Raw genomic sequence first — 16,594 nt, 5'->3', positions numbered from 1 at the left:
CCAGCGTGTTCTTGCTCTTTGTGCTTCGTTCAGCTCTTCCTCCTGATGCTGCCTGGTCAGCCCCCAGATACCTGGCTGTGGACCCACAGAGGTGGGAGCTGCACAGCGGCAATAGCTTCCCATAGAACTCTCCACAAATTCCTGTTGTGTTCCCACTTCGCAACTGGATGGGATGAGCCTGGTTTCTCACTTTTTCCCTACAATCTTCAACACTCAACAGCAGTGCTTAGGAGCACTAGCATCTCCCCATTCCAGATGTTCCTCTCCTCCCACAATTGTATAAAGTCTACTTTCAATATAAATCCCTTATCCCATAACACAATGGCTCTGCTTCCCTGATTGAACCCTGACTGACAATAACGTTATAGCTAAATTTTTTTTAGTAGTTTGATAACTTTGTTTTTTAACTGGATAGTTTCATCCACTTATACTTACTGTTAGTACAGATATATTTGGGTTATTTGTAGTGTCTTCTTTTGTGCTGTTTGTCCTGCTTTTCCTGTTCCTTTTTACCTCCTTTCTTGCTTGGTGGTTTGTTTTTGTTTTTGTTTTTCTGGATTTTTTCCCATCCCATTTTACTCCCTCTACCGTTTTGGAATTTATATACTTCCTACTGTTTTTTCCCATTAAACTTTAGAAATTTGAACATGCTTACTTAACAAAGTTTTGAATTAAAAGAATTTAAATTTGCTTCTGCCAGATGCTTCGGGGCACTACCAAACTGGGACCACTTTAAATTCTTAGCTCTAGATTTCTTTTTTCCTATATAGGAAGTGTAAATTCGGGGTACAAATGTTATGAATAGTGGCCTGTGGTTATGAATTCTTAGGGGACATTTTTCTTCCCTTCCGCTGGCACCAAGGTAGAAAAAGGCAACTTTCCTAGTGTCTCTTTAGACTTTAAATGAAGTGGTTTGTTATGCAAACATCTATTAGATTCCCCACATTGGGTGGGCCTGCTTCTTTACTTGCTGCCTTCAGTGTCCAGTACTGGCTCCCACTCCTTACCTCAAGTTTATGAGGAGCTAGAATAGATTACCTGTGTGTATTCACTCATTCTGAAAATTCTTTACATTTTGCCATCTTGGGGTTGCTTTTAAGGTGTGTGTGTGTGGAGGGTGTATTTTTTTCCTATTTAACATGATTTTTTTAGGTTGATTTTAGCTGAAAGATTATTTGGGGTGTCTAGTCAGCCATACTACTAGAAACAAATCAGTCCAAAGTTAGGCTTTGAGATTTGAAAGCTGGTCAGCATTAACAAGAGAACGTTTTGTTTGGTAGGGTTTCATTCTGAAGAATCTGAAGGACCCAAAGCCTCCTCCCAAGATAGATGAAACCTGAATGATCCTTTATTGCCAGTCCAAGGTAGAAATGGGAACCTAACAGGAGGCAGGAGGCAGGAAAAGATCTGGGAGAAGGCATGGGTAGAGGGGTGGAGACAGTGGAGAGGTAAGGAGCCAAGAAAGAAATGGGACTACGGTCTTTCTGAGGTGGACTCTGTGATATGATCTGATAAAATACTCCATGGGAAAAGTAAATAAATGTTTTGCCACATTCTCTGGGCTCCCTTTTTATTCAGGATGTCTCCAGTTTTCCTTCTGGTGATGGATTCAACCAACATACTAGCTCATATGTTAAAATATGATCAAGGAGTTACAAACACATATTCACATCAGGAGTAACGTCAGAAAGTCCATAAATGGTGGTTCCAATCTTTAGACATTCTCTCAGTTTCCCTGGGCCTCAATTTCCTCATTCGTAGAATGTGGCCAGTAGAGAATTATTTTGAGGATTGTTTGAGGGGGACATATTTGTACACTGTAAAGGTTTGTACAAAAAAATAGCTACTTGTATATAATATTATGTTTCTCATTTTACCTTAGGAGATTCTGGGACTCTTGGAATTTAAAGAACTTCCCTCAAGATCCTACTTGATGAATCAGTGTTGGTTAAAACTTATGTTACCAAGTTTTAAGTCAATATCTTTCTGGGCAAAAAAGAAACTTTGGACCTGTTAAGAATTTTTTTTTCTTTTTCCCTCATTAAAATGCAAAGTCTTGTGTTGACAGATTGTTTTTACTCTCACAATTCCAGGGGCATAAAGGCTTATGCAAGGGACAGAAAGCAAAAGTGCTATTACTTGGCAAAATCAGATCAACCTCTGTAAGAGCTCTCTCCAGAAGGACATCTTCAAAATGAGTAAATGATTAAAAGTCCTTTCCAAAGTATGCTCTTTCTGAATTATCCCAAATGAAAGCATAAGAAGGATGCAAAAAATAGTCTAAGAAATGCTCGAAACTAAATTTATCTTAATGTGCAGAAAATGAGGCCCAGAATTACAATCCTATCTTCTTTAGGGAATCTGCCAGAAATTGGGAGTGACTTGATTCTTATCCCAAGTGAGACACCTAGGAAGTTGTGGAGGTAAGACCATTATCATTGGAAGACAGTAGAGCATGGCCAAGATCTAGGGCTCTGAAGCCTGACAGATCTGGTTCCAGTCAGGTCTTAGCAATGTGATCTCCGTTTCTCCTGTAAAATGGGGATAATACCCCATACATTGTGAGATGATAAAATGAGCTCAAGCACAGAGTGTTTAGCGTAGTGCTTCACATATAAGGGCTCAAAACATTTTGGCTGTCATCATCTGTAATTTAGAACAAGTCTGTGGAGAGCTTTATTGAATAAATTGAGTAGTTGTTAATGTAATTTGCCACTTATCTATATCCCGGTCAGAAAATAACTACAATTATTTTCCAGGTATGTTTAGTAATAATTGATGTTTGTAACCATGACCACTTCCCATTTTCTCCCCTACCCAGGTACTGTAAAATTTTCAATTGTCAAAAAAAGTTTAAATTTTGGAGATTATGTGATACTGTGATATAATGATAAGAGCACAGAATAACGGTCAGAACCCAGGTTTCAGTAGTAAGTACTTCATACAGATCTGTGACCTTGGGTAATGCATTTAACCACTCTTCATACGTTTTCTCTTTTGAAAAATAGAATGATATAGGATCAAAATCATTAGTGCATGTATGGTGGGATGAGATTTTCTTCCCTGCCACTCCCTTCTATTTTCTAGAATGTTAAATTCTAAAGGCTACATTAATAGAAGGGTGTTTTTAAAATGATGTTACCTAAAGTAGTGAACGAGAAAAAGTATCAGTGCAGTGAGGAAAGGTTTAATTGCAAGAGATACTTTATCTGGGGGTCAGACCCCCATGAGGACTTCTCCCCACTGCCTCGTGCATACTCAAGTTCTGAAACCTGCCCACTACCAAAAGCAGAACCAGTTGGAGCAGAGAAAGATTGACAACATCCTTTGGAGGCAAGACCCAAGAAGACTTTAAGCAAAGAATGAGTATATTAGAAGGACTAAGAGACTGTGTGTGTATAGAGCCACGCTGTCCGACAGAAATACAATGCAAGGCACAAATGTGAGCCACATATGAGTCATTTTAAATTTTCCAGTAGCACATTAAAAACAGTAAAAAGAAACAGGTGAAACTAATTTTTGTAATATATTTTATTTAACCCACTATATCAAAAATATCATTTCAACAGTCTCTAATAATATATTTTACATTCTTTTTTTCATATTAAGTCTTCAAAATCCGGTATGTATTTTGTTCTTATAACACATCTCAATTCAGACTAGCTACATATCAAATGCTCAGTCTCCACATATGACTAGTCGCTAATGTATTGGACAATGCAGATATTGAAGGTATGAAGGAGATTGTCAGAGACCTTGGTGTTACTACATGTTTCTCCCCAAGAGTCTAGGACTAAGACTCCATGGCTGTGAAGGGAGCTTAGCAGCAAGTTGAATAGATTAAAACAGTGACTCTAGGGGCTGGCCCAGTGGTTGTTTGTGTGCTCTGCTCCAGCAGCCCAGGGCTTCACCAGTTCAGATTCTGGGTGTGGACTTAGCACCGCTCATCAAGCCATGCTGAAGTGGCGTCCCACAGCACAACCAGAGGAACCTACAACTAGAATATATAACTATGTGCTGGGGAGCTTTGGGAAGAAAAAGAAAAAACAAAAACAAACCGTGACTGGCTTGTGGACTTGTGGACTTTGTGGGGTTTGCATTACATGGCTTGAAAATGAAGTTGTGATTGAACATTCTTTGGGATTTTATGTGTACACTGAATTGGCCAACATTAAGACTTTTGTTATAGATTAAACCACCTTTCTCTTCCATAATAGGGTGTATCAGTCTGCTTGGGCTGCCATACAATATCATAGGCTGAGTGACAAACATCAGAAATTTATTTTCTCACAGTTTTGGAGTCTGGGGAGTCCAAGGTCAAGGTGCCAGCAAGGTAGATTTCATTCTGAGGCCTCTTTTCTTGGCTTGTAGGTAGCCACCATCTCACTCCATGTTCAGCTAGCCTTTCCTTGGCATGTGTACGTGGAGAGAGAGAGAGAGAGAAAGATGCCACTCTCCTCCTCCTCTTATAAGGCCATCAGTCCTATTGACTAAGGGCCATATCCTTATGACCTCATTTAACCTAGATTACCTCCTAAAGGCCCTATCTCCAAATATAGTCACACTGGGGGTTAGGACTTCAACATAACAATTTGGTGGCAGGGGCACAATTCTGTCCATAGTCTATGGGCTTAGTGTTCAAAATACAAATGCACAAAGTATTTTATAACTAAGAAATAAAACTGAAACTTAGGAGATGGTGGAATGCCACTTTAGAGTATAGCTGTGATATAGCACTTTCATCTGTGAGTTAAAGGATCTGGCCATGTTCAAGGCTGGCTTTGCCACTTACTAGTAGGTGACCTGAGGCCAGTCATTTACATTTCTAGGTCTCAGTTTCCTTATATTTAAAATACATAAGAGCCAGCCCTGATGGCCTTGTGGTTAAAGTTCAGCAAGCTCCACTTCTGTGGCCGGGTTTGTTTCCCCATTGCAGAATCACACCATCCGTCTGTCAGTAGCCATGCTGTGGTGGCGGCTCACATAGAAGAACTAGAAGGACCTACAACTAGACTATACAACTATGTACTGGGGCTTTGGGGAGAAAAAAAAGAGAGAGGAAGACTGGCAATAGACATTAGCTCAGGGTGAATCTTTCCCAACGAAAAAAAAAAAAGATAATAGCTATCTCTTAAAATGGGTGTAAGTTTACTAATGGATGTTAAAGTGCTTTGTAAACTCTAGTTAAATTTTTGGTGATGTTGTCAAATTACCATGTCTTGCACATTGTAAGCACTGAAAATAAATATTTTTAAAATGACAGCATAGTAATGATAATATACATCATTATATGTATCAGATAGTATTAATGTTAAAGCTCTATATCAATGTAAAAAGATTATTACTAATAATTATTACTAATAATGTTGAGAGGGCATATATTTCTACCTTTTGATTCTTAGAAAGCATATTAACTCATATATGCTAATCCTTATTGTCAAGAAGTGTTAAGTCATTGGAATATCCCCAAACCAATCCATCAATAAATCATATTAGTTATACCTTCAAGATATATCCAGAACCAGACTATTTCTCTTCACTAGCCTCAGCTGCCACCATGGACCAAACCACCTTCATCTCTCACCCCTTACAACAGCTTCCTCACTTTTCTCTTTCTTCTGCTTTTGCCAGCCCCCTTCCCATTTCTGTTTTCAATGCAGCAATCACAATGACCCTGTTAAATCATATATCCAAACACGTCTCCTCTGTACAAAACCCTCAGTGGCTTCCACTCTAGCAGTCACTGCAGTGACCTACCAGCGCCTACTTCACCACTTTCCTCTTAGTGCTCATCTCCTACTACTTTTCTCTTTGCTTACTGTGTTCTGGCCACACTGGCTTCCTTGCTCTTCCTTGAATGTGCCAAACACACTCCTGCTCCAAGCACACAAGTACTCCCTGTGTCCCTTCTACCTAGAATGTTGTCCTGGATACCCATTTGACTCATTCCTTTACCCTCTTCAGATCTTTATTCAAATGCCACCTTGGTGAAACCTTTCCTGACCACCTGTTTAAATACACTACATGCCATCTCTGCACTGGCCTTTCTTCTCCTTTCCTCCTTTATTTTTCTCTATAGTACTTATTGTCTTATAATGCTATCATATAGCACATAGCATTATATTTATTTATTTTGTTTATTATTTGTCTCCCCTACCAGAGTGTAAGCTTGACTGGGACAAGAATCTGTTTCTGTTTTTTCATTGCTAAAAGCAGGTTCCTAGAACATAGTAGGCACTCCAAAAATACACACTGAATCCTTGAAACAAAATCCACCCTAGTTAGTGAAACAGAAAAGGTTCCTTTTTTCTTTTTAATTAATTAATTATTTTGAGGAAGATCAGCCCTGAGCCAACATCTGCCGATCCTCCTCTTTTTGCTGAGGAAGACTGGCCCTGAGCTAACATCTGTGCCCATCTTCCTCTACTTTTATATGTGGGATGCCTGCCACAGCATGGCTTGATGACCGGTGCCATGGCCGCACCTGGGATCTGAACCGGTGAACCCTGGGCCACCAATGCGGAATGTGCGTACTTGACCACTGCGCCACTGGGCCGGCTCCAAGGATCCTTTTTAAAAGAATATTGTGTAGCTAAGAAAATCTGGAAGGAGTGGACAATCAGGCTTGGAAAGTACAACCAGGAATGAAGCAGCTTCTTATTGCAGTTTCCATTGGAGACAGCCACCACTATTGCTGGGACACTCTCCAGCACTTTTCTCCCTACCACCTCTTAAAACTGGATGTATCTTTGCTTCACACCTCTCCCCTCATGAAAATATATTCCATGAGATGCTCTGTTTTTCCCATTACTTTCTTTCAAATTGAAGCCTCTCATGGATTTCTGATGGTTGGTTGCAGCCTTTGTCATATCTGTGGGCCCTAGCTGCAAAGGAGCCTGGGAAAGCAAGTTCCAACCTTCTACCTTGGGGAGGTGGACCTACAAGGTGGAAAATTCACCAGATATTGGAAGTATGTTCAAAATATGCTGGGCAGACAGAAAATATGATACATGTCCTTCACTGGCACTGAATTCTATCATTTTTTAAAAAAATTCCAAGTCAGGAGGCCTGAATTTTGTTAAAAATTTTATGTTTAATCCAGAATTTGTTTCTGATAGCAACTGTTAAACAATCTGTTTGCTTTCAAATTTATTTTTCTTCATTCATGACCTTATTTTTAAGCTTTATCAGTTGCATATTTTCTGACTTGACATCTGGTAAATAACAGCCCAAACCCATTGCCTGGAGTATGGTTTCCATCATGAAGACGTACTCCTTGGCTGGGGGGTGGAATGAGTAAACAACCTGATGCTTTACTCCTGGAAAAGGAATGAGTGTGAGCCCATTATCAGAACTTAAAGCAGCAAGGGTGTAAAATATTGGGGTGTCTCAGAGCTTTTCACCTGTTACCAGAAAAACTGCTATATTCAACAGCTAGGTCAGGGAGCAGCCTGCTGGCCAGTTTAAATGATATATTAGATTCTATGACTAGTCTTGATACTATTTAGCCACTTTTTCTATAACCTTTCTTTTTTTTTTTTTTTTGCAAGTGTGGAACAGGAATGACTTTGCTAAATTATTAGATATTTAAGTTTAGAATTCAGTGTCATTACTGTACAGTTCAGTTGCTGAAATAACATGTAGCAGGTGCTACAGTGCAAGTTAATGAATATTTTTTTGTACTCTGGCCTCTGATTACAATTCATTTGTCACAGCCATATAGGTTTAGTAATTATTCTTTTGACACTTTCTAAAATACTTTTAGCCTTTTAAAAACATTTTTGCTGCTTATTTCCTTTTGCTTGTTTAGTTCTTTTCTATTTATTAAATTTCTCCATTTACCCCAATTCTTTGGAAAGGGGTTTGGAAAATCCCTTATGTACTTCTGTTTAAGTATGAAGACAAATGTGAAATTCTTCAATTACCTTATTCCTTATTGTAACATAATGTTGAGAAAAAGAAGCCAGACTCATTCACATGTACTCTGAAAGAGCACAAAGTGTACAATTCATCCATATAAAGTCCCCACACGGGCAAAATTAATCTATGTTGTTGGAAGCAACAATTAGTGGTACACTTGAGGGGTAGGAGGGTAGTGACTGGAAGGGAGGCTTCTGGGTAGCTGGCAATGCTATACACTGGTTACAGTTTTGTTCACTAGTTAAAATTCTTACAGCTGTACCCATTAAGATTTGTGCCTTCTTCTGTGTAGTATACTTCAATAAAAAGTTAAATTTTGAAAAACTTAATGAGAATTTTTCTTGGTGTCCCCACCTGTGACTCTGGGGAAGAAACTGACTCTTCACAAATGCTGCCCTCCCCCAAAGTACCAAATCTATATGCTCTCAGTCCCCACCTTATTTCCTCAAGGATGAAGGTTATCAAGCAGTTCAGTCTCTTCTGCCCCCAGGAGTATTTAGTAACTTGATTTTCCTATCTGTAATACCTGTAATCCCAATCTTGTTCACTAATCTCTGAGGAAAGGGAGGGGGGGGTGCATGGTAGAAGATATGTATATAAGTTTTTTTCCCAACTTTCTGAGAAGGAGGTATTATTGGAGAAGCTAAGAAGAGTTGAATAAGAGAGCTAGGACCCAGAAATATGGTCATCATTGGAGAAATCATACTCCTTTTTATTCCTGGATGGAAGCAGCAGAGTGAACCTGTTTACTGGTAGTGGAGTACTATATGGTTATTTCACGTAATAATTGTGATTTAAAAAACCTCACAAGTGGGGCTGGCCCCGTGGCCGAGTGGTTAAGTTCGCGCGCTCCGCTGCAGGCGGCCCAGTGTTTCGTCAGTTCGAATCCTGGGCGCGGACATGGCACTGCTCATCAGACCACGCTGAGGCAGCGTCCCACATGCCACAACTAGAAGAACCCACAACGGAGAATACAGAACTATGTACCGGGGGACTTTGGGGAGAAAAAGGGAAAAATAAAATCTTTAAAAAAATAAAAAAAAAAAAAAAAAAAAAAAAACCTCACAAGTAACTTCACAGAATAACATGGAGAGAAAACCTATCAGAGCAACCACCCCCCCCCCGCCCCCGCCACGCCCCTCGCCCAGCCCCATGCTCACTCAAGCACATACACAGATTTGGGGTCAGAGGACTTGAGTCTGCTTTTATGTTCTAGCCCATCCCTGCTGAGTGATCTTGGGAAAATCCCACGACTTCTCTGAATAATGGAGATCAGGATTAGCAACCTGGTCAGAAACCCTATCAACTCTGAGTTTTGCTTCCTTTGCTTATGTAAGAGAAGTTTGCCTACACACAAAATGTGTTTGTGCAGACCCACGTTGCTCCTAACTGTGGTTAGACAGCAGGGAATGACACCCTTGGGTGTGGCCAGATAGTCTCCCTTTTATCCACACGTAAGCCATTTTCTTTTTGAAGTGCTCAGGTGGGCAATCTCCCTTCTCCCTGTTTCAGGCAAAAACATTACGCCAACAAATATATCTGTGTTCAAAATTAAATTTGTGTTTTTGGTAAGCCTCATGATACAACCACTCTCTTTATCTTGTAAACCACTCATTTTATCTTGTAATGGATTATCAAAGTCAGTTTCCCAGATAAACAGCCAAGTTTGTCCTATGATGAAAATCATTATTTTCCCAAAGCTATAGAGAAGATGAAATTAAGGGACAGTCAGCTCAATTAGAGAAGGAAATTTCTGAAAGATGTTGGAACTTCTTCAGAATTGACAGAAAATCTTGCAGGAGTTGTGGTGTACAGTAATAATCAAATGACACCTCACCCCTTTTCTACTTCTATTTCCATCTGTCTGACTTAATAGTTACCTATATTTAGGCATCTATTTATATGACAAATCTTCGTGAAACTCAAACAATTTAATATCATGTTGATCACACATAAAATGGTGTAAAAAAACCTGGAGAAATGCTCTCTCTTGACTGACATTTCAGAAAACAATGAAAGACCACGTTGTCATTAAGTCTTTTGAAAGACCTCATATTGTCTTCCAAAAGACAAACCCACTGACTTATAAAGTAACGTGTGGTGGTGAAGAGCAAGATGTTTGTGACTTAGTTTCCTCACCTATAACTTGCTTAGGTGTTATGAATGAGATAACGCACAGAGAGTATGGCAATTAGTAAATGATCAATATTACTATTAATAATATAACTATTTGAAATTATCTATGTGTTTATTTCTAAATTTTCTGTCTCCTCCAATAGAAAATAAGCTCCATGGTGCTGGAATCTTACCTGTGTAGTACACATAGGCAGTTGCTGAATGTGTCACAAGTGGCACATTAAAGTCAAGTCTCTTTGTAAGGATGGAATTTCTCAAAGAATTTAGGGTCAAAGGAAATTCCCCTAAGGAACTCTAAAACTGACATTGCCTTAATTTTCAGCACTTGGGAAAATTTTGAGGACTATCCAATAGGACAAGTATATCATGACAATAGAGGTGTAAACACCAAGACTGCAGAAGTACTTTAATCCAAGTCCACAGAGGCCTTATTATGTGATGCAGCATTGTGAGAGTTAAACAAGATAACACAGCGTGAGCCACTGTTCTTCAAACTCATTGGGCCAGTCAAGGCTTCTGGAGGTTTATCAAAATTAACACAGTGTCTAAGTCAAGTTATACCCCAGCTATATCAGGGGAAAGGAGGGTAGGAAAAAACATATAGTCAAAATGTACTATGCACCAGCATTACATTCTATACATCACCCAGCTGTGTTATTAAAATTATTTTAATAACCCTCCAAAAAAGTATTTAAAAAAATGTTTCTTATCACAAAAGGAATGAATAGTCCTCTAAGAATGATTAGAAAATACATATAAACAAAAAGAAAATTAAAATCCTATTATACATAATAAAAATAAACTCTAAGAAGCTTTGATCAATTTTGATTAATACGATATCTGAAACCAGGGGCTAGTTTAAGAATACGAAGCTTTTAGGTTAGCATTATAGCAAAGGTTAATGGATATTTACATATAGCTACCATAAAATTAGGGTTAAGACTTTATGTATTTTATATTATAAAGTTGAATTTCTGTTTGCAATCTCTTTACAATCTGTAAAATCTATTTACAGGGAAGGGATAAGAACTTTCCAGTAATATTCAGATTTTTGAGTAATCTTGAGGTTATGAATATTTATGTAACAGCATTTTTTAATGTTTGACCACTTAATGTTTTAAACTATGTTTTTCATAGGAATTAAATTTGCTTACCATTCTTGTGATAATTTAATCACTATGACCTCACTAATCTGGTTATACTTATCTCAATCAGCATAAAAGACTATTGATTCTCTCAAAATTAGTAACATGCTAATTTATTTCCCCTTGAAATAGTTATTTTGTAGTAACATAAAGCGACTCAGATTAATTTTAAAACAAACTATCATGCATTCCATTCAATTAATTTATTTGTGCCAGGCATTGTTTTAGTCCCTTGGAAGCACCAATGTACAAAACACAAGATTCCAGCAGCATGACGCTTATTTTCTATTCTGAGAAACAGAAAATAAAAAAAATAAATACATAGATAATTTCAAACAGTGACAAATGTTTTGAAGAAAAGTATATAGGACAACGGGGTAGACAATAAGCAGGCCTACTATGGCTAGGGTGGTCAAGGCAGACCTCTCAAGTTGAAGTCAGACCTGAACGAAGATATCACAGATAAATACAGTTAACGCCGTGGTGAATACTGTTCCGGTCTCTCTCTCTCTAGGACCAGACTAACGCCTGTACCGGTATCTGCACATCTCCGTTTACCCAGACAAACCTTGAATATATACAAGTCTTATTTTATTATATTACATTCGAGAATCTGAGGTTCAGAGATTAGTAGGGCAAGTAACTGATTCCGAAGTGGGTACTTGCCTTCGTGTACTGGGTACAAAACGGTGTTACAAGGGACGATGTACCGTGGTAAAGGATCAGAGGGTACTGAGAACACTTAGCCGCCGCTTGGGCTTATCTAGGAAGGCTCTGGAGAGAGGCTCAGAAGGCTGCAGTCCTTTCTTCCCACCTTTCCTCTCATTTCCAACACCGTGGCGCAGGTTTGCAGCCCCGAAGATAAAAATCAAGCAGAGGTCCCAAAAGCCGTCACTTCTCTCAAGGCTTCTCCAGCTGCTAAAACGCAAACAATTTAAGCAGCGATATCCAAACACAGGTGCGAAAAAAGACGGGGCGGAGACCAAACTTCCTCTGCAGCCACGCCCTCCTCACGCGGCCCAGACGGGTCGGCGCAGGCAAGGCCTCGCGATTCTCGCTCCGCACATACGTCACTTCCGCTGCCTAGATGGCCGGCGACGCTAAATGACGTGGCCATTTCCGGGTGGCTGAGGCCGCCCACGGCGGCGCCGGCGTCCGTCTTAGCTGGTGTGTGGCCTATGGAGTCAGTTGGTGCTGGTGGCGGCGCGGAGGCAGGAGGCGGTGTCCCAGTGGGGGCCTTTGCCCCGCCAGAATGTTACCGGGCTTGGCCGCCGCCGCTGCGGCCCACAGATGTAGCTGGTCCTCCCTGTGCCGGCTCCGTCTGCACTGCAGGGCGGCGGCCCGCGGCTCCAGCGAGCGCCAGGGTGAGTGTCCCGCCCCGGTCACTGACTCTGCGGAAGCCGGCCTGGAGGACGGGGTCGGGTTCGGCGCTCGGCGCCGCGTCCCAGACGGGACGCCGGCTTGCTTTTCCGCAGCCCCAGAACCTTTCTTTCGGGTCTCGCCTTTGCAGTTCAGCCTGCCCAGCGCGCGGGGCCTCCCGGCAGGCCTCTCTAACCCTGGTTTCGCCCCCGCGGGAACTTATGGGCAGCTCTCCGCTCGGGTCGCATCCTTGAAGCCGACCACATTGTCCCAAATAAAAAATTACGTGCGCACCGCAGTGTCCCTCGGTAAACCCCCTAGGCAGTGAGAAATGCGGACTCCCCAAAGTTCCTGGGTCTTTTGAGCTCACTGACTCACCTTCAGTGAGCACTTTGGGCTGAGTAGATTTTCTTGCCTTGCTTATTTTTTCGTACCCCCAACTTGTTTTTTTAAATTTCCCAAAAGGAGACGAGGGATGCTACTCAGCATATGACTCATTCATGAGTGTGAAGGTCTGACCAACTCACAGTTATTGAATGAGCCCGATTTGGGACGGAAAAACAAAAGAACTGATCAGTTCTGTTGAAGAGTCTTTTTGCTGAAAAAGTGTCTACTGGAGGCTGTAACCTAGAAAAAGGTGGTTGATGAGAATTTTTATTTCTCTCCTTCAACATTCTTTTCTGACTGAAATTTACGTTGTCTGAGAGTTTCCAAAATAACGTTGTACTCTTAAGTTTTTAATCAGGCTTACCTCTGTTTTTGTCATACCTTGGCACGCTGTACCTTGACACCGGAGAACTGATAGGAACAATGAGGGAGAAGACAGAACCAAATCTGCCCCTAATCTAATCCCCCAGATTCTTGGGGATGCAAAGAGTATTTGTAGAAACGTTTCCCCAAAATTTATGTTTGAAAAAACTTGTAGCACGTTTGTGACTTCGCGGAAGTTGCAAGTTGTAGTCCGGTCATTCAAGTTTGTTAGTAATATAAGCTATAGTAACGCCCATGCTGTGCAAATAAATTAGAGTATATCCGTATCTTTTATTTGCAGTAAATGTAAATACTGGGTCTTAAAATTTCAGAAGGGTTAATTTTATCAGCACTGTTCTTGGGGCTTTTTGATGGTGATAGAAAAGTATAATTGTTGAGTTTGCTTATATTGGCAATATAGTTGGTTCTCTTATGAACAAAATGAATTATCTAGTTACACTGTACTACAAGATCCCCAAGTAAATTTTCTGGCATAATTGCTTCTATTGACCAAGCAATTTCAGCATTTTACACTTAAATTAGATGTAGTGGCTGTTGAATTTAAACTGCCCTTTAAGTGTTGGTTGTTGGTAAAAGGATTTGTAATAGTCTAATTTGTAATCTCTATTCTCTGTAGCTGTCATCATGTCGAAAATTATATGCTCTTTGTTCAACCATCTGTGAACCACAGATAATAATTACCTATTTCACCAGTCAGAATGACTTTGCAAAGTTCTTCGGAATGTTTAGTACCAAAAAATTAAAATATGTTTTCACACTTAAAAACACTTAGTAGGTTTTAAAAGTAACCTTGTTTGTGAAAATTTAGTTTCCGTAATACTGAAACAGTTTTAAAAAGACCAATCATAATTATGGGAAACTTTAAAAATCATTTAAAAAAAGAGGACTATTTAAGTTGGTTGCATGTAAGAAGAAAAGAATACTCGAAATATTTTGGGAAGAAATTCTAAAAACAGATGTTTTTCTTATCAAGAAGTGAAGTTTAGTTTATGCTTTGAAAATTCCTGTGTGGCTGGGAAAAACTTACAAAGAATAAGGAGAGAGAGATACAATTGCTTTATTTGCATACTTAGGAATAAAAAATGCCTGTTATGGCAAACCAGCACTGAAAACATTTGGAGGTGAAAAGGAAAACAGTAGTCTAGAGCAGCACCGTTCAAAAGAAATACCATGTGAGCCACGCATGTTATTTTGAGTTGTCTGATAGCCATAGTAAAAAAATAACAACAGATGAAACTAATTTTAGTAATTTATCTGGTATATTCAAAATGTTTCAGTATATAAGCAATATAAAAATTATGGAGACATTTTACGTTATCTTTTTCTACTAAATCTTTGAAGTCTAGTGTGTATTTTACATTTTGAACACATCTTAATTCAGACCAGCCACAATTCAAATGCTCAATAAACAGTGACTGCTGTGTAGAGTTAGTATCCCTAATTTATAGAGAATTTTTACAAACCACTGCACATTCCAGTAGAAGAATAGACAAAGGAGATGAATAAGGAGTTCATAAAGGAGTTCAAGTGGCCAATAAAAATGCAAAAATGTTCCATACTAACTAATAAGCATAGAAATAGAAGTTTAAAGGTTTTACTACTTGCCTGTCTCATATTGGCTAAGTTTCTCATAATGATACCTCATATTTCGAGTCCAGGAAAGCAGGAACTTCTCTTACTACTGATTAGGGCAGTTGTTTTAGAGGTCAGTTATTCTTTGTACAAAAAGAACTTTAAAGGCTTATGCCTTCTAACCCGACAGTTCTACTCAAAGGGATTTACTTTAAAGAAATAATTAGATATGTGTTAAAATGTGTGCACAAGTTCATTATTCATGGTAATAAGTTGGTAACATTACTAGTTATGAAGAGTTGGAAACTGAAATATGATACATTTATTATGGGCTGATGATATATGCAACAAATTCTAAAAATATCATAATTTAGAAGAATATTTAGTGACATGGGACAATGCTCTTGCTGAACAATTAGATAAAACTAGAAAAAATACAGTAAGTTCATTATATATACTGTGATATTAACAGTGAGTTTCTTTAGAAAATTTTTTTTTTAAGATTTTATTTTTCCTTTTTCTCCCCAAAGCCCTCTGGAACATAATTGTGTATTTTTAGTTGTGGGTCCTTCTAGTTGTGGCATGTGGGATGCCGCCTCAGCATGGCTTGATGAGCTGTGCCCTGTCTGCACCCGGGATCGGAACCAGCAAAACCCTGGGCTGCCGCAACGGAACACGTGAACTTAACCACTTGGCCACGGGGCCGGCCCCAGAAAAATTTTAACTTTGTGTTTTTCAGATGACCTACAATAAACGTATACTTTCTTTTTTTTTTTTTTTTTGAGGAAGATTAGCCTTGAGCTAATTACTACCAATCCACCTGTTTTTGCTGAGGAAGGCTGGCCCTGAGCTAACATCCATGCCCATCTTCCTCTGCTTTATATGTGGGACCCCTACCACAGCATGGCTTTTGCCAAGCGGTGCCGTGTCCACGCCCAGGATCCGAACTGGTGAATCCCGGACTCCCGAGAAGCAGAACGTGCAACCTTAACTGCTGTGCCACTGGGCCGGCCCCAAACATACACTTTTAAATAATAAAAATGTTACTTAGTTTCTATAGTAAATATATTCCTTTTTGTTTTTAAAGTACCTTTGGCTTTGCATAGAGCAGTTATTTTTTCATGTACTTATGCCTTGTCTCATCTGACAAAAATTTGAGATGAGGATGCTCCTTTAAGTACTGCATACCAAATTAACAGATACATGCTTTTCCTTAAATCTAAGATTAATAAAAGTGTAGTTTTAAAATAATATAGAAATTAAAGCTTTGTATTTTATTCCTATCTCTAATCTGCTAGTGTTTATTATCATAAGAAAAGTAGAGTGGGAATTTAACTTTTGTGTCCAGCTCCCTCCCCTCTACCACCTTAAATGACTAATAGGAACATTGATAGTTATAAAAGACCATTTTGGCAGGGGTAGTTCAAGTTAATGATAGAATTTTCAACTGTAAAATCAAGCTAACCATAGTATGTGCCTCATGGGGTTGTTGCGAGTGAGGATCATTCAGCAAGGAGCTGCCAGGCCTTGTAGTTGCTGGTGGTGTAGTGCTGAACGAGACAGGCACAGTTTCCACCCGTACTGGGCAGATGCTAAGAATGAGAAAACATATCTAAGTGCTATAAAAGAAATAAGCAGGTGATGGGCTAGAAAGTAGCCAGCAGGGACCATTTCATTAGATATTCTGGCCT

At 39.5% G+C, this 16,594-nt stretch overlaps 1 protein-coding gene and 1 long non-coding RNA gene across 2 annotated transcripts in view; one reads left to right on the top strand and one right to left on the bottom strand.

Moving 5' to 3' along the window:
* Positions 1 to 7,525: 7,525 nt before the first annotated feature.
* On the bottom strand, positions 7,526 to 12,193 carry LOC139082596 (uncharacterized). Its single transcript, XR_011538778.1, has 2 exons — positions 8,982 to 12,193; positions 7,526 to 8,723 (listed from the first exon to the last, which is right to left on the bottom strand). It is a non-coding gene; the product is annotated as an uncharacterized lncRNA (long non-coding RNA).
* Positions 12,194 to 12,266: 73 nt separating this feature from the next.
* Positions 12,267 to 16,594, top strand: part of SLC30A9 (solute carrier family 30 member 9) — a 102,218-nt gene continuing 97,890 nt past the window's right edge. The window contains exon 1 of the mRNA XM_070615038.1: positions 12,267 to 12,565. Within this exon, the coding sequence (XP_070471139.1) occupies positions 12,454 to 12,565 (112 nt within the window). The 5' untranslated portion in view covers positions 12,267 to 12,453. The remainder of the gene's footprint in view (positions 12,566 to 16,594) is intronic.

This window comes from Equus przewalskii, chromosome 3, assembly GCF_037783145.1.
Source record: "Equus przewalskii isolate Varuska chromosome 3, EquPr2, whole genome shotgun sequence".
Classification (NCBI taxonomy): domain Eukaryota; kingdom Metazoa; phylum Chordata; class Mammalia; order Perissodactyla; family Equidae; genus Equus; species Equus przewalskii.
The sequence above is the reverse complement of the archived record's forward strand: the minus strand, read 5'-3'. Positions and strand labels throughout refer to the sequence as shown.